The following is a 27,299-nucleotide window of genomic DNA, read 5'->3' on the forward strand; positions in this document are numbered from 1 at the left end:
ACACAGATAGGAGAGAAATTAGGAGCCAATGTTTGGTCAAAATAAGTGGACTAGAACTTTGAAAGATATGAATATTGAGGCTTATGTTGGGTGGGAGCTGAGGTACATTTAACTTGTTTTGCTTTATTTCTTTCATAGGATGTGGGCGTCATTGGCAAGGCCAGCATTTTTTGCCCATCCCTAATTGCCCTTGAAATGAGTGCTTGCTCGGCCATTTCAGAGGGCAGTTAAAAGTCAACTACATTGCTGTGGGTCTGGAGTCATATGTAGGCCAGACCAGACAAGGATGGCAGATTTCCTTCCCTAAAGGGTTGAAGCAGATGGGTTTTTACAACAATTGATAGCTTTATGGTACCATAACTGAGACTAGCTTTCAATTCCAGATTTATTAATTGAGTTTAAGTCCCACCAGCAGCCTTGGTGGGATTTGAACCCATGTCCCCAGATGATTAGGCTAAATCTCTGGATTATCAGCCAGTTACCACTACACCACCATCTCCCCCCAGCTAGAATATGGGTAGGGTGGTCTACGTGTTGTGGCTGTTATAGGTCTGGTGCCAGAGCCCCATATAGGAAGCGCCAGTCTCGGAGCCAATGCAACGTGCAGGGATGGGTGAACAAGTGGAGGACTTGGGCCTGGGATGGAGGAGTGCAGGGGAAGGTTGAAGTGATAGGAGTGAGTGTGGGCCTGAGAGGAGTGAAAAGACATAGGGCTGGATTTTAATGGCCATAAGTTGGGAAGGCCGCTCCCCTGCGCTTAAATAAAATATGGTGTGATGAGATCAAGTTGGTAATCCAACGTTATCCTGCCAGTCTCCAAAAGCGTCCTGAAAGCCCGCCCGCCATTTTGAAAAAAGAAAACAATTAACAAGCCATTGGGCTTGTTAAAAAGTCAATCGGCCGCAATTTTCCATGGCCAATTCCACTTTTTCCAATAGTTGCATGGGAAAGACACTGGGAATGAGTTGTGCCAGGTATGACGGGGCGGCACAAGGGTGGATGAGAAGGCCAGCAAGCGTGACCATACAGCAGCAGAGTCTGCTGCTGAAGGTGGCAGCGTTTGGCTGTTGGTGGCTTTTATTTGTTCAATTTTTTTCTAGGCTGACGTAACAATTACGGAGAGAATTAGGGGGAAGGGGGACTTTAAATTCAAAAACGGAACTGACTTCCAGTTAACAGTCTAAGCCCTCTCCTGCCAAAGGTCCCGCCCAAGATGCCCAGATGGACATGGAGCCCCCTCCTCCCCTTCACAACACGGGTTGGTCTCATTCCTATCAACAGGCTGCTAATTGGTCAGCCGATGCTAGATGTGCTGAGACACGGGGGGGCCGGAGTGAGCGGACTGCGCACATCAGGGTCCATCTCCCTTACCCTGCCGGAAAGCCATGAAATCCGGCGCAAAATGGAGTACGGGTGGGAGCATGCGGGCTGTGAGGAACAGAGGGACTGCGGGTGGGTTCAGTTGCATCGGGCTTAGGAATAGCAGAAGAGAGACGAAGGCTGTAAGGATGTGAGGGGACAAGAGGGAGTCTCGAAACTGAGAAAAGCTGACAAATCAACAAGGCCTAAAAGAGTGGTTCTGAAAATAATATAAGGGTCTGGCCCTGGGAAAAAGTTTGGGGCCTGACCTTTGAGCTGAGAGAATGTAGGCTGTGATTTGTGAGGTGTATATTTGTGAAGTATATATTGTGAAGTATATAAAGGAAGGCGTTGGCATAGTGGTATTGTCACTGGACTGGTAATCCAGAGAATCAGGATAATGCACTGGTGACCCAGGTTCAAATCCCACCCTGGCAGATGGTGAAATTTGAATGCGATTTAAAAAAAAATCTGGAATTGGAAAACCTGATGATGACGATGAAAGCATTGCCGATTGTCATAAAGCGTCGTAATGTCCCTTAGGCAAGGAAATCTGCTGTCCTTACCTGGTCTGGCCTACATGTCACTCCAGCAGTGTGGTTGACTCTTAAAAATGCCCTCTGATCAAGGGTAATTAGGGATGGGGCATTAAATGCTGGCTGACACCCACATCCCATGAATGAATAAATAAAAACATGACACTGAAAAAGAAACCCAGTGCATCAAAGCAATTCGTTTCCAGCCACGACTTACATAAATATTTATGCTAGTTATAAAGAAAATAGGTTGTTGAGAATGGTTTACAAAAGACACACAAGGTCCTTTCCTTTTGTCTGAATGTTATGTAGGTCATTAACAGTTTCAGGATTCTAGCAAGGGGATAAACCAGCCATGGTTAACCAAGGAAGTTAAGGATAATATCAAATTGAAAGAAGAAACATACAACGTGACAGTCGCAGCAGAGGCCAGGACTGGGACTACAATCCGCCCCCATATTCAAAGTCCCAGAGTCCAGCACCAGGGGTAAGTGAAGGTGCTCTCAAGGTGGGGTGGGGCAGTGAGGCCTGAGGAGATGGGGAGAGAGGGGCGTGGGTCTTGATGGAGAGGCCAGGTGGGAGGGGGCACCCCTATTGGCGGTCAATGCATGGTCAAGAAGCTCACTCAACTCTTTCAGTCTATGTGGGAGCAAGGAATAATCCTGCAGAAATGCAACGGTGCTTCTATGACCACCTAGCGGAAAGGAACTTGCTAATCTTGTGACAGTTACAGAGGAACCTCACCCCCTTTTCACCAGAATCCTTCTGAACTGCTTAGTACCACATCTCGACCAGGGTCTGCTGCCAGAGAGTCAGTGTGGTTTCAGGAAAGGTTGAGGAGCCACTGATTATGGTGTTTGTAGTTAGACAGCTCCAGGAGAAATGTCAGGAAGAGAACGTGGACCTCTACACCACATTTTTTGACCTAACCAAGGCCTTTAACTGACTCAGCCAGGACGACCTTTGGGAGGTAATGGAGAGACTTGGCTGCCCTGAGAAATTTATCACAATGGTTCAACGGTTCCATGATAGCATGTTCACACACGTGTCCTGGATGGTCGTGAGTCTCCTGACGCATTCCAAGTCACTAATGGGGTTAAACAGGCCTGCATGCTAACGCCAACTCTCTTCAGAATGATTTCCCTCCGCCATGCTCTCCGATGACTTCCTAATGGTGATCTGGGCATCGCGATCCGGTATCACCTGGACGGGAAGCTGATCAACCTGAGACGGCTCCTGGCAAAAACCAAGGTCTCCAAGGACACGCTTTGCAATTTCCTGTTTTCCAATGACTGTGCACCAGCTGCCAGTTCAGAGTTGGGACATGCAGTGTAACATAGACTTGTTCTCCAATGCATGAGACAGCATCAGCTTTATGATCAGCATGAAGAAAACTGAAGTAACGTACCAGCCTGCTCCAGAAGAGCCCTATCTTGAGCCCAAGGTTTCAGTCCATGACCAGAACCTGTCAGCAGTGAATAAGTTCACTTATCTCGGCAGCACATTCTCTCTCTCGAGCTGACTATATCGATGATGAGACACATAAGAACATAGGAGCAAGAATAGGCCATTTGGCCCTTCGAGCCTGCTCCACCCTTCATTAAGATCAGGGCTAATTTGGTTGTGAACTCAGCCCCACTTTTCTGTCTGCTCCCCCATAACCCTTGACTCCCTTGTCTGACAAAAATCTGCTTAACTCACCCTTGCGAGCAGCAATTCCAGCACCTTGCTGAAGTCTAAATTTGTTTCAGACAACAACCTTTTTTGAATGGCATCTTTGTTAATCCCACATGAACATAAACATCCGTTAATCAGTCTCTTAACATGCTGTTAATCGACATCCGGAACTCTCAGTGCTCTGTTAATTGTTTTCAGGCTGCTACATAGCAAGCGACTGTCTCTCCAGGGGCGCGACACCTCGAATTGAATCTCAAACGTTGCATTGTTACTGAGGGTTTCGGCTGAAAGTGGCTTTTCACAAGATTCACCCAACTCATCAAAGCTCTTGGAATCTAGGGCGTTGGGTGCCGTTAGACTACGAATTAGGCCGTATGTTTTACTGCCACATGTCGATAAGAGGATCTCCCACCTCTTCTCCTCCCCCAATATGTCGTTGGTCAAAAAGAAAACCGCGAGGCCAGTGACCGGTCATTGGCGATCTGATCAAACGGCTCGATGTGGCCAAATTGTGGCCTACTGGAGGGGGATGACTTTGACGACTATGATGAGGGCTGTAGTTACAATCGGCCTGCAGGGCAAGGCCGATTCACTACAGTTGAATTTTCGCAGCTTTCCTTGGTGTGGTCGGCTGGTCGTGTTTTGCCTCGCTGCCAGTTGTTCTGTTCTACTGTGGGGTCACTTTGCTCGTGAATCGGTTGCACACTAATCTGTCGGCGGGTGAGTTGATAACAATATACTGCAGACGCAGAGGCCAATATGTGGTGAAGCACATGCTATTTATTTACACAGACAACAGAGCACTAACATGATGTGTGTTTCTCCGGCCAGACCCCACTCTAGACTAACATTAACATTGTAGCCTGCGCTACACAGCTATTGGATCGTACCGTCACGTGGTCAATCTGCTCACATTCTCTTAAAGGTATATTGCACCTCAGATTACCACAACCACCTTCTCAAAGCCATTTAGGGATGGGCAATAAATGTTGGGTGAGCCAGCAATGCCCACATTCCAGTAACGAATAAAAGAAAGGAATTGGGATGAGGCACCGGAGAAGAATCATGGCTTACCAAACTGTACATCAGCGAGGAACTCAATTCATTCCGGAGAGGGGGATAGAGAGGGAATTTGAGCGAAGATGACGCTTTGGGTCCCAGCAAAGTAAGGCACTTTTTTTTTTAAGGTCAATCTCCGCTTTGCTCCACAGGAGAACCCCACCCATCAGTCAAGCCATTGGGCTAAGAGTTCATTTGGAGCAAGTAGAAAAGGGCCAGGATTTTCCAGCCCCACCGTGGGGGGCCTCGCCAGCCAAAAGTCGACTGAATTTCAGCGGGACCGGAAGATTCCAGAAGGGGCGGGCAGGGCTGGAAAATCCTGCCCTGGGAGTTTTGACTCTGGCCAATAAAACTAAAAAGAAACTGAATTCTGATGAAACTCTTTGTTAATCTAAGAGGGCCATTGCTTGAGTGAAAAACAGAACAGCAGGGCAAATAAATTTGAATAGTTATTTCAGTGGCCCCTTTGCTACACCACTAATTGGCAAAGAGCCAACATATGTGGCATCCAGACAACATTATAAACATTCACTCTGCAGTAATAAGTGTTGTATTTATGTATTCGAGGTATCATTAGAACTGGGTTGAAACAGCTCTCTCGTTTTATTTTACCATCTGGTTTCAACACATCATATACAGTGAAGGGAATTGTTAAACAGCCATCAATTGTACTTCAGGTACAGTACATGCTCATCATATTCCATAACTCCATAACACAATTTTGCCTTCTAATGTCCATAAGGTGCGCACCAGTTCACAGAATCTCACAGTGCAGAAGAGGCCCTTCGGCCCATCGAGTCTGCACCGACAGTTGAGTTGACAGTGTATCCCCCCCCTCCACAGTTTTACACCTGCTGACTTTCCTGAATGTAGTGCGCGACCCACAAACTCTCAAAAGGCTAAGTAACATAGGAACAAGAGGCCCTCGAGCTTGTTCTAGTATTCAATCGAATCATGATTGATCACTCCATCATCCCCCTGTTAATCAAGATTCTATCTAGTTCTGCCTCAAAATTATTCAGAGACTCTGCTTCCACCAGAGTGGTGTTCTTGCTCTTGCTCTTGCCAAAAAAAATTTCAATTTTTCGACGACTTCTAGACTCAATAGCAGTTTGGTGGGCGAGATTTCCACATTTCTACTACCCTTTGTGAGAAGACGGGCATCCTGACATCACCCCTGAATTACTTGATCATCTTCTTCCCAGAAGGTTAGTGCCATGGAGCTCCATGTCTTGTCTGTCCTGTGAAGCCCTTATACATTCCCCATCCAGCCCATTATATCCACCATCCATTTTCTGCTTCCCTCTCCTGTCACCCACAGCCTGAAACAGGCTGGCTTGAATTTTAAGGTAATGCCCCCTTGTTCTGAACTCTCCACACCAGAGAAAATAGTTTCCCTCTACCCCATCAACCTCATTCAGATCATTCAAAAGAGATTTCTCCAGATTTCAGGAAATGTCATGATAAAATGGAACCTCTGTTTTTGTAAGATGCAGATTAACAGATTATATTTCGTAAATAAATTCTGCTAGTGCATTTATGGTCATAATGCTCATTGTACTTCACCTTCAGATTCAAAGTCCAGCAACAACTCTATCCCCCCTCCTCTCCAGATATGTGCAGATCTCAAGGATATGATGGTGGCATAATTGTAACGTCACTGGGCTGCTAATCCAGAGGCCCGGGCTCATGCTCTGGGGGCATGTGTTCAAATCCCACCATAGCTGTTTGTGGGATATAAACTCAATTACAGAAATGTTTCCTTTCAGAGGCTTGGAACTCTTCATCAAAAGGTGGTGGAAGCAGAGTCTCTGAATAATTTTGAGGCAGAACTGGATAGAATCTTGATTAACAGGGGGGTGAAAGTTTGTCGGGGGTGGGCAGGAATGTGGGGTTGAGGTTACAATTGGATCAGCCGTGATTTTATTGAATGACAGAGCAGGCTCGAGGGGCCGAATGGCCTACTCCTGCTTCTACTTCGTGTTCGTATGTGCCTGGAAACACTAGAAAAAGCAGGGTTGAGTAAAGGTCTGTTACGAATATACAAGACTGTTCCATTATAGTTATACATGTTGATTAGGTTTCAGTCGAAATGTATGTTACGCTAGGTTTTGGAACCACAAGGTGGCTGCAAATCCCTCAGCTTCTGATTCTTTGAACTGAAGGTTGGTTAATATCATGGGTGCAAATGATACTTTATGTGCACGGGTGGCTTTTTTTGTTTAAATTAATTAAGGTAAATGGCAAATGAACCAAAGGCAACATGAGGATTTTTTTTTAAATTCAGTGAGTGGTTAGTATCTGGAATGCACTGCCGGAGAGTGTGGCAGAGGAAGATTCAATAGCGGCTTTCAAAAGAGAGTTGGCTTCGCATTTGAAGAGAAATATTTTTCAGGGCTAGCGGGGGGGAAGGATGGGCAAGTGGGACTAAGAAGTGGCACAGAGCCAGCAGGGCATGATGGGCTGAATGGCCTCCTTCTGTGCTGTAGCTGTTTCATGAAAGGAGAGAATGAAGAACTTACATTCCTCCAGTGCCTTTCATAACCACAGGATATCCCAAAGTGCCTTACAGCCAATGTTTGGAGTGTAGCCACTGATGTAATGTAGGAGCCTCAGCAACAAATATGCACATGGCAAAAAAGTTCACAAACAGCAACAAGACAACGATCAGATCATCTGTTTTAGTGAGGTTAGTTGAGGGATAAATATTGGTCAGGTCACCAAATACGCCTCCTTTTCTTCAAAACAGTGCCGTAGTCACATACCTGAGAGGGTATATGGGGCCTCGGTTTCTCATCAGAAAGATCCAGGTGGGGAAATAAAAAGTTCCTCATTCCCTCCCCACCCCCGAACCGGTTCGTTGGCAAATAGTCTTAAAATTGGAGTTGGACAATCGAAATCAATTCCCCAATGAGTCGATCCTTAGTGTCATTATCCATAATGTGAGACCCCCCCCGAGATATCGCTCCCCCTCCCACCCCCACGTTTAACCACCATGCTGAAGTCCCCAGCACATTAGACGCAGAAGATATTAACCACTTGTTAGCCTTGATTCATAGGTGTCGTTTAAAGGACAGGAAAGAGTCCGCTTTTAACCAAGAGACTTGTTTATTTGTTTATATATCTGTAAATAATTCATTGCAATGATTTCCCTTTATAATTTTAATGTATTCATGTTATGAGCATGCCCAGTGCATGTGACCTGACCATCTTGGCGTCAGTCTCTCTCTATAAGTTCCGACATGGTAACAGATTTTAGCAATGAGGATGGGTTAATAGTGCAAAAATGTTTGCGTCAAACAGCAGTAGAGACTGGGATGAACAAAATAATCCAGATCCCAGTGAGTTAGCAGCTCGGATGGTAAAGATTTTGGCTGGATTATGCCATCTCCTTAGCGAATGGGATGCCGCGTGGTCCAAACTACTGGTTACATTGGCTTTGGCAAATATGGCACATTACCCCACCCACCCATCGCAGACAGGGTGCAACATGGGGCAAAGGCAAACTGTGAAGGAAAAGATAGCTTTAAAAAAAGGGCAGAGAGGATAAAACAAGAAGTCACGTTTAGGCGACACTATGGCTTTGGTTTTAAAAGCCTATAGATCAAAGGAGGGAAATGAAGGGATCCATTGAATTATTGCTGTTAATAAATATAGGTGCCTGTCTACACTGGATCTCAGAACAAAACAGTTAACAGTAGAAGAGTCATGTGGACTCGATGCGTTAATTCTGTTTCTCTCTCCACAGATGCTGTCGGACGTGCTGAGATTTTCCAGCATTGCCTGTTTTTATTTATATTTATTATTATTTATGTCAATTAACAGAAGGGTTGGCTTGTCATGTGCCCATAGTTAAATGCCCTCTCCCCCCTAACAGACCATTGATAGTAAATTGGGAGGATCTTAGAAGCATTAAGTTCATCTTTCGATTTTTGGAAGCATTTCAACGTGAATTATTCTGACTTGCACACTCATTCCAGAGTTCAGTGACTTCCATTAACTGAATTTCAATTCTGTTCTGAAGCCTTTGAAATATTTAAGTCAGATTTGCGAGGTTGGGCTTAATGATAAATAAAAACAACTAACTAAGCAAGTTCAAATTCACTATTGATAAAGTGGCAGTGAAAATGGTATTTGCCACTCGCTGCTTATCCAATTAATCCTGAAGCTCTCCATTTCTTCCGCTCAGGATATTTTCATAGCTCCTTCAAAAGTTCCAATTTTGTACACATGCATGTAATTTGTTGCTGGCTAAAATGGATTACTCAGTCACATCTCATTGGCACGCTGAGATATCTAACTGCCTAAAAGGACAGTTAAGCACTCTGGAGAATAAATTAATAGTACCGAGAGATGCCGTACAAACAAATGTTTGACTTCGTTAACCAACTACATAAAGGTGGAGCCAAAATGACTAAGGATTTGTTTCTCTTGTTCACATGTCTGACTGGTTCAGTGTAGACACACGTTTAGCTTTCTAGTTGGTTCATTGCTTCTGCCCTTTGATTGGTTCAATGTTTTATTGGTTTTGGATTGGTCTGAGATACGCAACAACTTGAATTTAAATAGCGCCTTTAATGGAGCAAAAAGGTCTCAAGGAGCTTCACGGGACTACGACTCCCTTGGCGCTGCACAAGTCTACAGCGTGATGAGCAGACCACTTTGCGCACTGACAAGTTGCCATCACACTTGGCATAGGGTGTATGACATACTGGGAGCATGTCGGGGATTAGAGGCAGATTAAGTAGCTCTTAAAGGGCTGCAGCAAGTCAGGCTTCAAGGGGAAATGTCTCCAAATGTACAAAATGGCAGCGGTCAAATGGAAAAGCAGAAAGGCGTATTCCAATATATTCCTAAAGGGAAGGGAGAAACTCCTTCCAGTCAAGAGTAGCAACAGAGTACCCTGGAGGGAGATAACACAGTGAGTTAATGCTCTTTTACCTGCTTCCTCACAAAAAATAGTATTACCCTATGGAAGCCTTTTGCTGACTTTGTAAGGTTGCCAAGGTAAGTGCATTCACACTTTTCCTAATTTAACAATGTCTGAAAAGGCATTTTAACAGTAACTCACTGTCAGCTGAGAAACATGTCACTACGACTGAAAAGCACTCTGAGAGGCGTGCATCTACTGTCTGTACGCACAGGCCTGTGTTTTACCAGCCGATGTCATACTGTCGTCAGCACGTTCAGTCCGAGATGGGGAAATGCAACAAGCATTAGACACCGGGGCCTGAATATTCCCGTCGGCGATTTGGGGGCGGGGCCCGCTCGCCGACGGGAAAATGATGGGGGATGACGTTGGGAGGATCCCCCGACATCATCCCGGTCCATTTAAATATTGAGGAAGGCGGGCGGACAGCGCAATCAGCTGTCCGCCCGCCGACCGGTCAATGGCCAATTGAGGCCATTGACAGGGTAATTAAGGTCGTTAAAGGCCCTGCCTGTCCAACCTTAAGGCTGGCGGACAGGCCAGGAGCCCCAGCGGGCTCCTGATAATACATGAAACCTCATCCACTGGCGGGATGAGGTTTCATGTCCGTTTTTAAAAACTTCAATAAATTTCATGTGATATTTATTAACATGTCCCATCTCGTGTGACATTGTCACATGAGGGGGACATGTTAATCATTTTTTAATTTTTCTATTTTTAAAGTTTTTTAGATTGTCAGTAACCTCCCTGAGACAGCACTTAGTCTCAGGGAGATGTGCGCTATGCGCGCGAAAGAGCGCACTTTGACAGATGGGGAATCCCTCTACCCCCTGCACAGGGAGCACATAGCGCTTCCTGTCGGGCAGGCTGCAGGGTGGGCCTTAATTGGCCCGCACACTCAAAATGGCGGCGGGCCCTGTTTCGGCGGCGGAGTTTGGCTGCCCGCCCACCGCCGAGCTGGTGGGGCCCACCCGCCAACCGAGGGGCAAAATTCTGCCCTCGAAGTGCTGTACCCTCACACAAAGTGGCTGGTCTGACTATTTGGATGGCACACTTCACCCCTCATACTCTTTATACCTTTGAGGATATAACAAGCAGAGTTGATAAAAGGGAACCGGTAGATATAGTGTATTTGGATTTCCACAAGGCATTCGACAAGGTGCCACATAAAAGGTTATTGTGCAAGTTCACGCTGTTGGGGGTAATGTATTGGCATGGATTGAGGATTGGTTAACACACAGAAGACAGACAGTCAGGATTAATGGGTCGTTCTCAGGTTGGAAAAATGTGACTAGTGGAGTGCCACAAGGATCAGTCCTAAGGCCTCAATTATTTACTATCTATATTTATGACTTGGGGGAGGGAGCAGAGTGTAATGTATCCAAATTCGCTGATGATACAAAAATAGGCGGAAGGGCATGTTTTATGAGGACAGAAGGAATCTGCAAGGGGATATAGACAGGTTGAGTGAGTGGGCAAAAACTTGGCAGATGGAGTTTAATGTAGAAAAGTGTGAGGTCATGCACTTTGGTAGGAAGAATCAAAAGGCAGACTATTAATTAAATGGAGAGAGACTCCAATAAAGTGCAGCACAGAGGTATCTGGGTGTTCTTGTGCATGAAACACAGAAAGTTAGCATGCAGGTGCAGCAAGTAATTAAGAAGACAAATGAAATTTTGGCCTGTATTGCTAGGGGGTTGAGTTTAAAAATAAGAAAGTCTGTACAGGGTGTTGGTGAGGCCGCACCTGGAGTACTGTGTACAGTTTTGGTCCCCGTATTTAAGAAAGGATATACTGGCATTGGAGGCAATTCAAAAGAGATTCACTAGGCTGAGTCCTGGGGTGACGGAGTTGATTTGTCAAGAACAGCTAAACAGGTTAGGCCTTTATTCATTAGAGTTTAGAAGAACGAGGGGTGATCTTGTTGAAACGTACAAGATTCTGAGGGGCTTAGCAAGGTAGATGTTAAGAAGGTGTTTCCACTAGCGGGGGAATCTTGAACTAGGGGACATAGTTACAGAATAAGGGGCCGCTCATTTAAAACTGAGATGCGAAGGAATTTCTTCTCTCAGAGGGAAGTGAATATCTAGAATTCTCTACCTCAGAGGCTAGATCATTGAAAGTATTTAAAGAGGAGGGAGATAGATTTTTGAAATATCGGGGAGTTGAGGGCTATGAGGAGCTGGCACGAAAGAGGAGTTGAGGCCTGGGGCAGATCAGCCATGATCTTTTGAATGGCGGGGCAGGCCTGAGGGGCCGAATGGCCTACTTCTGCTCCTCTTTCTTATGATGTTCCATTTCTATCTGAGGGAGTGACCCATTCGGGATCTGTAAAGTTATGAAAGGTGCTGGCAGAGTGGACAATTGGCGGGATTTTCCAGTCCAGCCAGCGACAGGCAGTGTTGTGGGCAGGACAGGAAAGCGGGTCACATTTGGCCTCTCTCCAAATTTTCCCGTCCCATCCGTGGCATTGCCGGCCACTGGCGGGACCGGAAAATCCTGGCCAGTGTTCCCACTTGCGAGGATCAGCAAAAACTAGAGGCCATCTATATGTGATAGTCACCAAAAATCAGATAAGGAATTCAGAAGGAGCTTCTTTACTTAGGCAGTAGAGAGAATGTGGAGGTTGCTACCACAGGGAGACGTTGAGGCGAATAGTATAGATGTATTCAAGGAGAAGCTAAACAAAGGGAGGCAGTGGTGAGGTAGTATTGTCACTGGGCTAATATTCCAGAGACCTAGGGTAATGCTCTGGGGACCCGGGTTCAAAACCCACCATTGCAGATTTAAAATTGAAAACATTGTCAATTGTTGTAATTGTGGCTGACCTGCCACAAACACATTAAAACCCATCTGGTTCACTAATGCACTTCCTTTAGGTAAGGAAATCTGCTGTCCTTACGTGGTCTGGTGTCTCCAGACCCCCACAGAAATGTGGCTGACTCTGAAATAGCCTAGCAAGGCACTCCCTTCCCAAGGGCCATTAGGGATGGGCAATAAATGCCTAGGCAGCAACGTCCCCATCCCATGAACAAATAAAAAAAAAGTAATAAAAGAGTTGAGGGTGTGTGTCATCATTATTTGTTGAGGCTAGCTTAGTCAGAGAGCTAAATATACTGGAAGTTGACATGCTCCCTCCCTTCTATGCATTTGTAAAGCTCATTGTTGGAGACCACTCTCAGCAGGGGTAGTTGAAAAGTTGTAGGTGAACTCAAAGCCCTGTGACGACTCTGCCAGCCAACACCCTGAGATGGGCAGTAATGACAAGGCCCTTTAGACCCCTCATTTTCAAACCTTGGCTGACCGCCCCCACCATGCCCGGCACACCCAGGATGCCAAGGCCCGTCCATCTCCACTCCTCCATGCCCCTGACCCCCCGTCCCCTGTCCTGCCTTGGATCCCTCTTCCACTCCGCCGCATTGCCGACCCCACTCCAAACCACAAAACCCCATCCCCACCCCACCCCCACCATCCCTGCCCCCCGGGCCCCCATCACCCCTGTTCAACACAGGAAAACTGCTGAACAAATCTGACTGTTGGGCGCCACCTTTGAACAAACACGAACCAGATGCCCTGGGATTCTCGAGCCCCCAGCTGAGTTTATCCGGAAGGTCGGGTGTAATTGCAAAAAGCTTCCAAACTCATGACACGCAAACGTATAACAGCACGAGGCTGAGCTGCCACAAACACGCTGCGGAGTGAATTTCTAAATTTGGACCCGCCATCGAGAAAGCAAAATTTCAGCTCCCGCGTGATTAAGTCATCCTGCCCGCCCGGTTTCTCACTCTTGCAGGCCTACGAAAGTCCGCCCCCCCCACCACCCCTCCAACATTGTATATTCTACGTAAAACTATCTAATCGGCTTGCAAGAGAAGTAGCATCAATACATCCTTTACACCATCTCATGGGACTCGGCAATCTATGGCAGGCATGCCAAAGGTGGCAAGTGAGATGACTTTGAGTGGCACCCACACTGCTAGTCCAATTAACGGCACAAAGTTCTGAAGAAGAAAACATTTGGTCATTTACTTATCCCGCGAAGGTACGATTATTTGATAACAGACGTATCGCTTGTAAATAGCAAATGCCTGTGCTCTGTTCATTACTGAGATGTTTTTAAGTCCCAATTATATCAGTATCATGTAATGCGGAACAGTGGACCGCGTTTGTGGTTGTCCCCACTGTAAATTGAGGGGTACATTCGACAAAACGTCAGCTTCGAAGAAAGCAAAGTTAGATGTCCGTTCAGAACCGTGGACATCTAGGTTCAGAGATCTGTGGAGCGCACTTGAAGCTGCCAAGAGAGGTCACGGGGCCTCTATTCTGACCTGTTAGGTGTCCCTGCCGGTGAAATTTAACTGTTTGAAGAAAATTGAGTTTGCAATGCTTTCAGCATCTAGGTCCAAATCCCTGTGCGAACAAGTATTTTCACACCTGGGGCAGAATTTTACGGCAGCGGGATTTTACGTTCCCGCTGAAGTCAACGGGGTTTGGAACGTCTCGCCGCATTTCACAGCCCTGTCCCTGCCAAAACGGGGCCGTAAAATTCAGCCTGTGAAGTCAGTCCTCTGTCCCTCTCGGGGCAGGTGTTAACAGCTGATCATCCAGAAGCCTGTGTGCAGCTTAAAATATCCAAATACATGCCGGACATCGGGGGGGAAAAAAAAGCAAGAGAAAGCAAGGGCAAGGGTCACACGCAATTGGTAAGATCTGCATTTTAATTTCATTTCAAATGAAGCTTCTTAAGCGTTTTAAAAACCTTATTTACTTTACTCACAACAATAGTTTAATTACAAAGAAAGACCTTATAAATGTTAAAATGTGTTACTGGCATGCGAAACCTTAAATTAGACTGAATAAGTGAAGATTTGGCACGCCGCTTCTGAAAGGTTGCAGGCCCCTGCCTTATAAGAATGGAGTGCTAATGCAATAGGTGCAGTGGTGATAATGTAGTCAGTGGCCTCTCTCCAAGCACATGGCTAATATGACCCTTTCATATTTTTATCTCCTTATCACCGTCTGCTTGGCGTGCGGCTTGGTGAATAGCGCACTCAACTCGGAGACTGAATGTTGTGGGTTCAAGTCCCCTTCAGAGACTTGAGCATGTAATCTAGGCTGACACTTCAGTGTAGACTTGAAAGAGCGCTACACTGCTGGGATTGTCATCCTTCCAAAGCCCAGTTTCCCTTGCCAGTGACGCCCACATCCCATGAATAAATAAAAAAGTGTGGAGGAGCAAATGCAGGGTGAAATTGGGCACGTTGCAATCTGCTGGCCAAAGAGTAACTCATGAGTTCTTTCAACTGCTCAGCCCAGGGACTGAGGCTACATAAATGGTGCACACGAACATAGTTTGGTAGCTCAGTGTCAGTTTTTCATGCAGCCAGCAGCTTGTAGATCAAAGACAAGTATGGATGATTCTAGGAGCCACTATTGCTGCCTGACCAAGCTGCAGAAAACCACTTGCACAGGGACTTTGACAGAAACCCCTTCGCCAAGGTTCAAGCTCTGGAATAACTTCCATCCTGAATACCGTCACTGGGGCTCTCAAGGCCTTGGATTCCAATTTACAACAGTCTATCTTGTCTGGGTTCACTATGCCAGATAACTAAGTAGCGCAAGGCTTCAACAGCTCATTGCTCTCACTGATCATTATTCCCTTCATTTTCTACTTTTCCTCTGTAAGAAGAGCAGTGGCCTTGGTAAGTAGGACCTGGTGAGTATTTTTTCTGTCCTTAATATTCTCTAAACTAGAGGAAGTAAAAGTAAAGAGGGTAATTGAAGGGTAAGCAGTGACGGGGCAGCTCGGCCAAGTGGAATGCTCCTCCTGTATGATGTGGGAAGTCAGGGACACTTCCATTGTCCAGGGCAACCACGTGTGCAGGATGCGCCTCCAGCCTCGGCTACCCAAAATCCATGTTTCGGAGCTGGAGCTGCAGCTGGAGTCACTGTGGAGCATCCGCAAGAATGAGATCTTCACGGATAGCATGTACAGTGAGGAGGTCACACTGCAGGTAAAAAGTGCACAGGCAGAAAGGGAATGGGTGACCACCAGACAGAGCAAAAGCACTAGGCAGGTAGTGCAGGAGTCCCCTGGGTCCATCTCCCTCTCTAACAGGTTTTCTGTTGGATACTACTAGGGGAGATGGTTTCTCAGGGGAATGCAGTGAGAGCCAAGTCAGTGGCATCACGAGTGGCACAGCTGCACGGGGCGGGGGGGTTGGTGGGGGAGAGAAAAAAAGAGTGGGAGAGCAATAGTGACAGGGGATTCTATCGTAAGGGGAACAGATAAACTTTTCTGCAGCCGCAGATGTGACACCAGGATGGTATATTGCCTCCCTCATGCCAAGGGTCAGGGATGTCACTGAATGGCTGCAGGACATTCTGAAGGGGGAGGGTGAACAGCCTGGTCCTTGTAGTTTTATTTTGGATGGTTGGATTGCAACTTCTTTAAGCCGCTCCAATTTGTCCAATAAGACTGTGACTCCAGCTCCCGTGTCCACTTTAAATTCTGCTCTGTATCCTTTGACTTCCAGTTCGACAGACTAGGACTTATCGGGATATTTTATTCCTCCCAGGAAAACTACAGCTTCCAAAGCATAATCCCTGATTTAATGGACTTTGAAATTGTTAGAACCTTGCTCCAGCTTTCTTTCTTTAGAATTTTGGACCTGCAGAACTGTTTAAAATGTCCTGTCTTGCCACAGAGAATGCATTCAGCGCCCCCTGCTGAGCATTCTTCTCAGCGATGCGGTTTGTTTTGGTACCACATTGGGAGTATTTTGAAGTGGATGAAATGGTCCTTTCAATTCCTGCAGCTGTTTTGGTGGGCTTTCTGGTGGGCAGGGCTCCCAACTTTGAGCCTACATAATGGATCAACCCCCCCGCATAGTCTCAGAGTCTCCCCAATTCTGCTTCCGCAGCTCCTTCTGCCTTGCGTACTATAGAGCCTTTTCTAAAGTTAAATCATCTTTAGTTTGTAAGAAGTCTGATAGCATCTCATCAAGCATGCCGACTACTATGCCATCACGGATTTACTCTTGTTTTAAGCCTCTGTAGCTGTAATTACTGGCTAGTCTGTATAGGTCATTGATAAATTAATTAATGGATTCACACAGCCTCTGGCTTCTTTGTTTGGATCTTGCCAGCTCTTAGGGCTGAAGGAGGTATAAAACACCCTCAGAACCTGCTTGTAGGATGCCAAGGTCTCCTCGGCTCCATGCCACATCAGGACATTGTCTGCTATGGGCCCAATGGCATACAGAAGGGTACTGACCTGGTGCTTTTGTGCCTTCTCCTGTAAGCCTTAAGCTGTTTGTTACCTTTCAAACTGGTGCCTCCAGCGTTCCCGTCATTGCCCCGGCTGCAGACCCTCGATGTGTTTCAAGGGCTATGGAAGGGATAGTGAATGTTCAATCGATGCAGACATTTGCCCTGGTTCACCTTCTGCCTCCAACCAAGGTTTGTCTCGGTTTCTCTTCCTTCTTCCTTGCGAAGTCGAACTTCTGCTTTTAAATTGATGTTTCTAGGTTTTCTCCTGTGGGTTTCAAATCTGTGGCATCAGCTATTTTTAAACTGCTTCGTCCAGCGCTGCCATCGCAGATTGGGTCATTGTCCTGTGCTTTGTGTTGGTTTTGGGCTGAGTGAGGTTCCTCTAACACTGAGTGACTTAGGCGTAGGCTGTATTAAGCTTTTTTTTTGACTATTTATTTACAACCAAGTCCACATGGTAAGAAACACTACTCTTTACGCAGACTGTTCTGCGAGCTGCTCCTTCAAGTCCCTTGGTCATCTGATCTGATGCCATGCTTATATCATCATTAACATCATTGTCTAATTAACATAAACATTAACCCTTTACACTACATACTGCACCCCCGGCATTAACACATTAAGGCTCCCCTGAAAACATTTCTCTTTGACCAAGATTTAGGGCACAGCTCCAAACATCTGCTTTTGCTTGGAAACTATTTTCTTGATTATGCCTTGGTCAACACAATGTGATGTTTTTCTACATTAAAGACACGCATACATAATGCTGCTATTGTTGCTTGTTTATTAATGTTGAATAATCTTATTGACCATATTGATCAACGAGAAACACTCTATGGGTAGTCCCCCATTCGAAGAACCTTTCTGGCAGCAATTCTCTTTGTGTCCTGCCAATCTATTTAGATTTCAAACAATATTGGATGGATTTTATCTTAACTGCATCTGGCCATGTAGTTTGTAGATATGTGACCATGCATGCAGCCAACTGTCTTGCAATTTAATGAGCTCTATGTCCATCAGGGCACCTGTGGTTTTTGGCACCATGTAGCTTTTAGTGCCATCCCTGTAACCAAAGTTAAAGTTGCATATGATCTATTTGCACAATGTGCAAGAAATTGGGGTCTTTAAAACTGGATATTTTCTGCATTTTATGGGATTAGCTAAGCATCATTGATTCTATCCTTGGAAAAAGGATTTCTAAACACTTTGGCCTCTAAATAGTCTTAGTTCAGGCTGCCATGTTGACACCTAAACTGTTAGGATGGTGTCTTGAGCACCCCCTTATCATTGCAATTTTTAAAAAATGGCCAAGATATGACCCTCGGCAAAATGTAAACTAAAAAGCTGACCTCGAGCAGGGTGACGCACAAGGCGGGTGGTGACCACTCGGACATTTTGAGGACCTGTCCTGTGTCCATTGGTTGGTGGTAAGCGGCTGAGTAAGTGGGTGAGGTGGCAGTGCTCTCTGGGCAGCTGCCTTCTTCAGATAGGAGATGGACCAGAGGAGGAGGAGGAGGACAAGGAAGATCGAGAGATCGAGGGAAGAGTTTCCTAACACTTCTACTAGAGAGTGGAATGCTGTTATCACAGCTTTTACAGGTTGTATACTTTTTCTATCTAATTAGTTAATATATCGTATCTAAACTGTTGTTTCTTAATAAACCATCTTAAAATTACTTATGACTAGTCAACTGCCTACTTAGGTATCTGTGGCCCGGAAAATCTTACCAATGTCCCAAAGAGGAATCTACATTAAGTGCTTTATATTGTCAGGAACAAAGTGGAACTAATGTTCCATTCCCCTACCCTGTCAGCCTTTGGCTTAATGAGGATCGAAAATCTATAAACAGGGATACATTTCGCATTGCTTGTCTGCTCCCATATGGAGTTGTCACTTGTTAATCACTGCAAGCCCTTAACTGACCATGACTGTTGAAGGCACTTGCTATAGCTGTTAGCTTTCCTTTAACAAGAGGCTCACATTTTAGCGAGGGCATCATATTAGTTCTCAAAAGTCTACATTACAAAACTGGCAGAGATAAAAAAAAAAATTCAATGAGAAACACTGAGAGTCATTATGAGGCAATGATCGACTGGGGATCAGGTTTTATGGCAGTTATCAACTAAGATATTTTCTACTCATCTGCTGTCGGCCAACATTCAATAAAGTGCCAGGTTTCCTTGACTAAAAACATATCATCCTTTTCTCTTTGATTCATTCAGAGGATGTGGCGGGCAATGCTGGAAAGGCCAGCATCTAATGCCCATCTCTATACAACTGAGGGCAATTACAAGTCAACCACAATGCTGTGGGTCTGGAGTCACATATAGGCCAGACCAGGTAAGGATGGCAGATTTCCTCTCCTGAAGGGCATTTGTGAACCAGATGGTTTTCTTTAATGACAATCCAGAAGCTCCATCGGTCACTATTTCTGATACTAGCATGTTGGGCCAGATTTATTTAATTAACTTAATTTAAGTTCCTCAGTTGCCATGGTAAGATTTGAATTCATGTCCCTGGGTTACTTGCGTCGTGAAGTAACCACTATGCCACCAATAGGTTATAAAATGCCAGGCTTTATAAACAAACAGTTGTTTGGTAGTACAGAACTTGAATATTGCTGCAAAAGGGGACATGTTGCCAAAGCTGTTCATCTTGCACTCATCAGGGCAAACACAAGAATGCCAAATTTCAAACTGTGCTTCCTTCATGGCAATGCTTCAGCCAACCAGATCAACTTGCCATCCAATCAGCACCCTTTTCTCCTGTAGTCTTAATAGTTGTGATTGTTTGAAATTTGGCATTCTTGTGTTTGTCCTGATGCATGTAAGACAAAAAACTTCAGCAACATGTCTCTATTTTTAGCAAGATACAATTTTGTAATGTATGGTAAATAGTCATTTGGTAGTACAGAACTTGAGTATTGCTTGAAAAAAGAGGCATGCTGCTAAGCTTTTCATCTTGCACTCATTAGGACAATTCACAAGAATACCATGTAAGGGGAAAACAACAATTTATACTGTATGTGAAGAGAGTGCTGATTGGTTAGCACGGGGCATTGCCATGGAAAATACACCAGTGATGGTGACTGACAATTAACTGCCAAGCATTGTTCGAAATTTAAACCAGGCGGCTTGACCCTGATTGGTCAAGGCATTGCCCTGAGGAACAAGTCAGAGAATGGCTATCACTTATTTTGTTTAGCTGAAACATGTGCAGTGTCTCTTTTTTCAGCAATAAACATGTATGGTCTTAAACAAGTTCAGCTCCTTTTCCAATCATTGCATCATTTGTTTTCAATTTCTTTTTGCTTTGCTTAACTCCCTACTTTGGGTCACAAATTCACATATCTGAATAAATTCCTCTGACTGTTATTCTAGTGAATTCACAAAGGCATATTTCTAGAATGTTTAGAAGGGCATTAGTGCATAGCAACAGGAGGAAATCTGTTCCTGTTAAATTTATGATCCTAAACATTGAAGTCAGCAGGAAGACTTGCTCCTCTTATATAACTAGCAACATAAAATTATTATTTTTTTATTCATTCCTGGCCTAGCATTTATTGCCCATCCCTAGTTGCCCTTGTGAAGATCGTGGTGAGCTGCCTTCTTGAACCACTGCAGTCCATGTGGTATAGGTACACCCACTGTGCTGTTAGAGAGGGAGTTCCAGGATTTCGACCCAGCGACAGTGAAGGAACAGCAAAATACTTCTGAGTTTGCCATTGTCATTTCCAGTGCCTAGGTCAATGCCGGGTGCTCTGTTTGGTTTCATTCCTATTGACTTTCTAGTGGTTTGACACAAGGGTCAACCAGATTGCTGTGGAGTCATATGTAGGCTAGACCAGGTAAGGATTGCAGATTTCCTTCCCTAAAGGACATTAGTGAACCAGATGGATTTGTACAATCAACAACAATTTCATGGTCATCATTAGGCTTTTAATTCCAGATGTTTATTGATTGAGTTGAAACCCACCATCTGCTGTGGCAGGATTCAAACCTGGGTCCCTAGAGCCTTACCCTGAGTCTCTGGATTACTAGTCCAGTGACAATACCACTACATCACTGCCTCCCCAATCTGTTTCAAATTGTTGGAGGCATAAGGGACAATTTAGTGGGGATGTCAGTAACTGTGTATATTGGGAAATAATACAGGGAATGTATCCAAGATTTCCCAAGAGGCAATTCCCCGTATTGAAATAAAATCATTGCTAAACTAGAGACTCTGAATGAGTAACCTCACTCTACATTAAACTAATACAGTGGATGTGAAATGCTTTGACATACCTCAAAGATATGATCAGTTGCTAAATGAATACAAGTTCTCTCTTTTCACTTTCTGAGCATTCAGTCTATGTGCTCCATTTATGCCAATATCATCTTCCCTGAATATTTGCGTTTTTTGAATTCCAACATTAGGTGTTGCCTAACAACACTGAAAACAGATTATCTGGTCACTTTCTGTGAACAAATTGGTTGCTGCATGTCCTACATTAAAACAGAGATTATATTTTAAAAATCTATGTTATTGGCTGAAAATAGTTTAAGACTTACCATTGGTAGGGCACGTTTCTTCTGTCGCCAATGGAACTGATCTGAACCTGATCTGAACAGGTTCAGACCGGTTCTGACCTAAAATAGCAATATGGGCCCACAGGGGCCTATCGCCTGGATCAGGCAGGTGCTTTGGACACCCAAAAATGGCACCAGCTACATGGTTGGTGTAGACATCAATCCAATTTTGGGGCCATTATCATTCAGCTGCAGTGTATCATTCAGATTTAAGTGAGGACACTCAAAATCAACCTCATTGTCCATCATTACATGTGAAAAGTGGTCACTTGGATGAGTTACCTCATGGGGTGCTGGCACCATGCAGCAGTGCCACTGTTATGTAACAAAACTCACAATTACTATTGCTACTCATAAACATACCTGTCCTTGCTTCTGTGTCCTCTTCCTCACCATCTCCTGCAATTAAACAGATAAGTTTTATTTACTCAATGCAAATAAACATGGGTGGATGACAATATCGACAAGCAATCAGATGGAAGACTAGTTAGCTTAGTGCATACACACCAAACTACACCAAGGTTGCTGGTGTTGTAATATACCTTTAAGGGATATCACCATGACATCACTAGAAGGGAAATGTGTCTTGTGACCCAGTCTTAGTTTCACTTTTGCTTTGAACAGAGCACGCACACACACACAGCTCTGATACCGTCAAAATTTATACCTCTGTACAACTGTTCTCGTGTGCCTAGTCTCAATGAATGAACCTACAACGCATTTACTAAATCCCCTATCAGCGTTTGATACCCTGTGTCTTGTACAGTAAAAAAGCTCAAGGTATTATATCATTATAATAACATGACAGCTAGTTTTTCTGGACACTACATCAAAAGTTACTATCAAAAGTGCTATAATTCACATGTTCAAAGAGCAAATATATTACAGTGCTTTGTATGTCCTGGTTGTGTTGCTTAATGGTAAATATTCCATTGTTAATTCTGCAACATATGATTCGTTTTTGAAATTTTCAATGTAGGTCTGGGTTGTTCGCTCACAGCCTTTCACCCTAATTGAAGCAGCTATTTTAGTTGCACTAAACCCTGTGCAGGTTACATGCAAATGTATAAGATGGCCACTTTTGGGATTATGGGTTTATCCACGAGGCCATGGAATTATCATCCTGGCCCTGATCTCCTCCAAATGTCCTCCAGCGGCAGTTTAGTTGCCTATTGTGAATTCAGCTGGTGAGTATCATAGAAGGTTCATGTTAAACAAACCGATTTCAGTAGCTAAACATTATTTCAGATTCAACCTTCACTGAGTTGCTATCTTTATCTCTATCCATTATAAGAAATGTATGACTAGACCTTTCTGCTTCTGCACTTGCAGCTTCGGCTGTGTTCACAATGGCAACAGGCATAACAAATCCACGTACTGATTTATCCAGGCATGACAAGTTGAAGTGTACTAATCCAGATGGTCCACTCACCCTCAAAATAAGAATTACCACTTTGCCTGAAACATGAGTTGTGGAGACAGCAATTGAAGGGCTAAAGTATTTTCAGGCAAAGTTGCACGTAGGGAAAACATCTACAGTCCTTCTTTAAGTTTATTCTTTCATAGGATGTGGATGTCACAGGCCAGGCCAGCATTTATTGCCCATCCCTAATTGAACGGAGTCATTTCATAGTCAACCATATTACTACAGATCTGACACATGTAGACCTGACAGGTTACAGATGGCAGATTTACTACCCTAAAGGACATTAGTGAGCCTGATGGGTTTTTATGACAATCAACAATAGCTTGACGATCACCATTACTGAGACTAGTTTTTGATTCCAGATTCACAAGCTGCCGTGGTGAGATTTGAACCCATATTAACAGAGCATTAGCCCGAGTGTCTCGGTTACTAGTCCGACGACATTACTACTGTGCCACTGTCTCCCCCGGGCTACAGTGACCACAATTTGCATAAGAGCAAGAGACAGGAACAGCTCTTGTCACAAGCTAACAGTCATTGCGTGGATCTAGGTGCTTCACAAAGCCGTGCATGCACCAAAACACATGGTCTCCGGTGAAAGCGTATTTGAAGAACCACCAGGTGCCATTTGACAATACGTAAAGAGACTTAAAGGTAGAATAGATCATGGAAGGTGCCAAATTTCTTTCCCTTTTATTCCTAGCTTTCCTAACTGCCAAACGTAACAACCAAAAAAAAAAGAAAATGTTAATTTTTGCCTCATCTAAACGTAAATGTATAACCCAACTTGTAAGCAAAATGTAAGTAAGCTGCGGAAGGTAAATGACCATGACCTGAAGGAGTGCATGGGAATAACTGTGTCTGAGTGTTGCTATTGTGTTTTCCTCTCCGTGATGTAACAAAGGGAATTTCATGTTTTTCTCCTTTGTGTGGGGGGCTGTTATAGTCACATCATCTGCCTGTGAAACCTACTCTGAGGGTGGACACTTTACTTTCTCAAAGGAGCATAAAATGTGGACAAATTTACCTCGACAAAATGGATTCCAGGGTGTCAGGTGACTTCAGGAGACAAAGATTAACTCAGGGCTGAACATGCCTCTGGAAAGTCATTAAAATGTAAAGATCCTTGAGGAGGATCTTCCATTGAAGAAATATCAGGATGCAAGATCACTTGAGAAATTTACAATTATTATTGGTTGGATATTTATGGAAACTCAATATACAATGGTTGCCCCAGAATTGGTGTCTGTAAACTTGAAACCTCACAAAGAGGGATGTAAAGGAACTACTTTATTACAATCAGGTGTGAATTGTGTCATTTATTCCTCATTATGTGACAATTGTATCTGCCATAAACCCATTGTGGGGGCAACGGAAAACATCAATGCTGTTGTCACATGACAGAAACTGGCTTGAGATAGCAAATATCTTATTTATTCTAAGTGCATCCCATGTCCATTTTTAAAAACTTCAATAAAGTTTCTGTGCTTCTTATTAACATGTCCCATCTTGTGTGACATTGTCACATGAGGGGGACATGTTAATAATTTGGCCCGCCCGCCCGCCCATCAAGGTAAAAATTCTGGCCAGGGTTTCTGAGGGTTCCAGTGCAGGGTAATTGCCTAACAGAAGTTGAAACCTCCAGGGCAATTCCAATGTAGTCAGTGCATGGGGCCTTCAAGGGGTCCCCCAGCACATCTGGGGTATCTCCGTGGTAACCACCATCCAAAGACCGGAAGATCTGGGTCAATATTTCTTCACTACAGAGACTACCACAGCTTCGACTGAAAAGCCATAAACTTGGATTGTCATTGTGAGTTCATCACCAGAAACCTCTACCCTTCATTTCTTCTTCTTCAGTGAACTGAAAGAGGATTTCCAGGCCTGCAACACTTTCGATGGCCTTCTTAGAGAAATGGAGTAATATTGACTTTTGGGACTTTAAGTGATCTTAGTGCATGTTACACCGTTGAAAAACATGTGTATGTGCGTGCGCGCGTGTGCGCCTGTGTGTGTGCACCTGTGTGTGGCGTGCGCGCACGCGTTGTCTGTGTGTGCACGTACGCGTTGTCTGTGTGTGCGCGTACGCGTTGTCTGTGTGTGCGCGTACGCGTTGTCTGTGTGTGCGTGTGCATGTCTGTGTGTGCTCCCTCCTGTCCTTAACAGGATGTTGTGAGGTCATGAGAGGTACTATATAAATACAAGCTCTTTCTTCTCTTACTCTAGAGTGGCTGACAGCCAATGGATTATGTTCTGAAGTGAATAAGTGGATGAGCGAAGCTTTTGTCCCAAGCTCGCTGTGATCACTTCGATAGTAAGCTGCCTCATAAACAGCGAAGACTTTACTTATAGAACTCATCTTCGGCATTTTACACAAGAAAAGCTTCTGAGGTAAAAGACTAAAGGCTGTAACCATGGAAACTCACTGAGAAAGATTTGGTTCAAGTCAATTTTGTATTCTCAAGTTACGGAAGACAAGTTAATGTCCGTGATCTGACTCTGGCACAGCTTAAATCATCTTACATTTAATGGTGTGGCAAAAAAGGAGATAATGGTAAAACAAACTGAGTATTGGTTTAGTGACCTTACTGCCATATTTTCTCCCCAACCTGCCCTCATTCCACAAGTGATCTTTATGGAAATATTGCTGTTTTTTTTCTGGGAAATGCTGTCAAACAACTGCGTTTATTTCCCTAAATTGTAGGCAGGGGCTTTCAAAGCAGCTTTGCGGCAAACCTGCTTCAAGCAACAATTATACACAAAATAACTATGCCAGGCAAAGGAAGGTTAACGAAACATAATAGTTTGTTAATAGTTCATGTGAAGTGGAAGAGATTAGTTATCGAGTGGGGCAGTTAGCAGCCTTATTGGAAAATTGGTCCCTGGAAGTCAAATGTCTTTTTAAATGTGCAACAATGACACATTGTCTGGTCTGTGCTAACACGCGTTTCACTTTTAGGAATCCAACCAGAACACAGCTGCATGCAAGTTTTAACACCTTAAGAAAAGGAGTTGAATCATTTGGAATCCCGGTACAACCAGCACCTTTAATGTGGTAAGCCATCTTGAGGTGCTTCACCGGACCATTATTAAACAAAACTTAACACTGAGCTACACAAGGAGGTTATTAGGAAAGTTGACCTAGAGCTTGGTCAGTGGTAGGTTTCAAGGAACATCTTAAAGAGAGGTAGGGAGCTGGAGAGGTTTAGGGCAGGAGTTCCAGAGTTTAGGGTTTAGGCAGCTGCCAAGTGTGGAGTGAAGAAAATCAGGGATGCTCCAGGGGCCAGAATTGGAGGAGTGCAGAGACCCCTGTGTTGCAGGGCGGGAGAGCATTACAGAGATTGGGAGGGGCGATAGTTCATCCAATTACGCAGATCCATTGATCTGAAACTTGGGAGTAATAGCTGCACTAAAGAAGGTGAGACATTGTCGAGATGTAGATGTCTTTCAGTGATCAGGAGATGGCATTTGGTTGGGCAGCAGGTGACATTCAATATGGCAATAGACACCTTCTAATCCACTCTCCAGGAAACTCTTTCGAGTTATCAACAGTCACAGATTGCAACTCTTTCGAGTACAATCACAGTTCTTGGTTTCCGGGAGTGGGACATGAACCCACAATCCTCTGATTCAAAGGCGAGGGTGCTATGAACTGAGCCACAGCTGACACCTCAAAGTGTATTTTATTGAAACTCTTTCGAGTTATCAACAGTCACAGATTGCAACTCTTTCGAGTACAATCACAGTTCTTGGTTTCCGGGAGTGGGACATGAACCCACAACCCTCTGATTCAAAGGCGAGGGTGCTATGAACTGAGCCATAGCTGACACCTCCACTCTCCAGGAAAGATGCCTGAAGTGAAAGAAGCAGCTAATTAAACATTATCTCCACCCTCTGCACAATCTCACGGGGATGCTAAAACAGTTCTTCGATGTTAACACAACCAAATATAAACTTGTGTGTTAAAGCAAAGTACTGCGGATGCTGGAAATCTGAAATAAAATAGAAAATGCTGGAAAACCTCAGCAGGTCTGGCAGCATGTGTGGAGAGAGACACAGAGTTAACGTTTCGAGTCCGTATGACTCTTCTTCAGAGCTCTGAAGAGCTATATGGACTCAAAGCCTTAACTCTGTTTCTCTCTCCACAGATGCTGCCAGAGCTATTGAATTTTTCCAGCATTATCTGTTTTTATTTCAAATATAAACTTGTCTTTGATTAATAAACCACAAACTCCACCAGTGAAGAATCACAGGGACTTAAAAAGGTAATAGCCAGGATTCTTTACTATCTTTTATAGGCCTAGACAACATGTGATTTACAACTGATAAGAGATGAACATATTAAAACCAAACCTTGTTTCTCATTATCATTTTTAGTGGAACTTAACAAGGGAAAGAAAGTTATTGTCATTTAAATATCTCTGAATGATGTTTTGAAGTGACCTTTTGACTTCAGCAATAGTGGCAG

General features: G+C 44.4%; 1 protein-coding gene across 4 annotated transcripts in view; it reads right to left on the bottom strand.

Moving 5' to 3' along the window:
* LOC144670078 (CD276 antigen-like) overlaps positions 1-27,299 on the bottom strand; it is a 347,132-nt gene that overhangs the window by 48,607 nt on the left and 271,226 nt on the right. For all 4 annotated transcript variants that reach the window (XM_078532477.1, XM_078532476.1, XM_078532475.1 and 1 more), the window contains exon 6: positions 21,769-21,804. In XM_078532477.1, the coding sequence (XP_078388603.1) occupies positions 21,769-21,804 (36 nt within the window). The remainder of the gene's footprint in view (positions 1-21,768; positions 21,805-27,299) is intronic.

The sequence above is a fragment of the Cetorhinus maximus genome, chromosome 30 (genome assembly GCF_964194155.1).
Source record: "Cetorhinus maximus chromosome 30, sCetMax3.hap1.1, whole genome shotgun sequence".
Taxonomy (NCBI): Eukaryota; Metazoa; Chordata; class Chondrichthyes; order Lamniformes; family Cetorhinidae; genus Cetorhinus; species Cetorhinus maximus.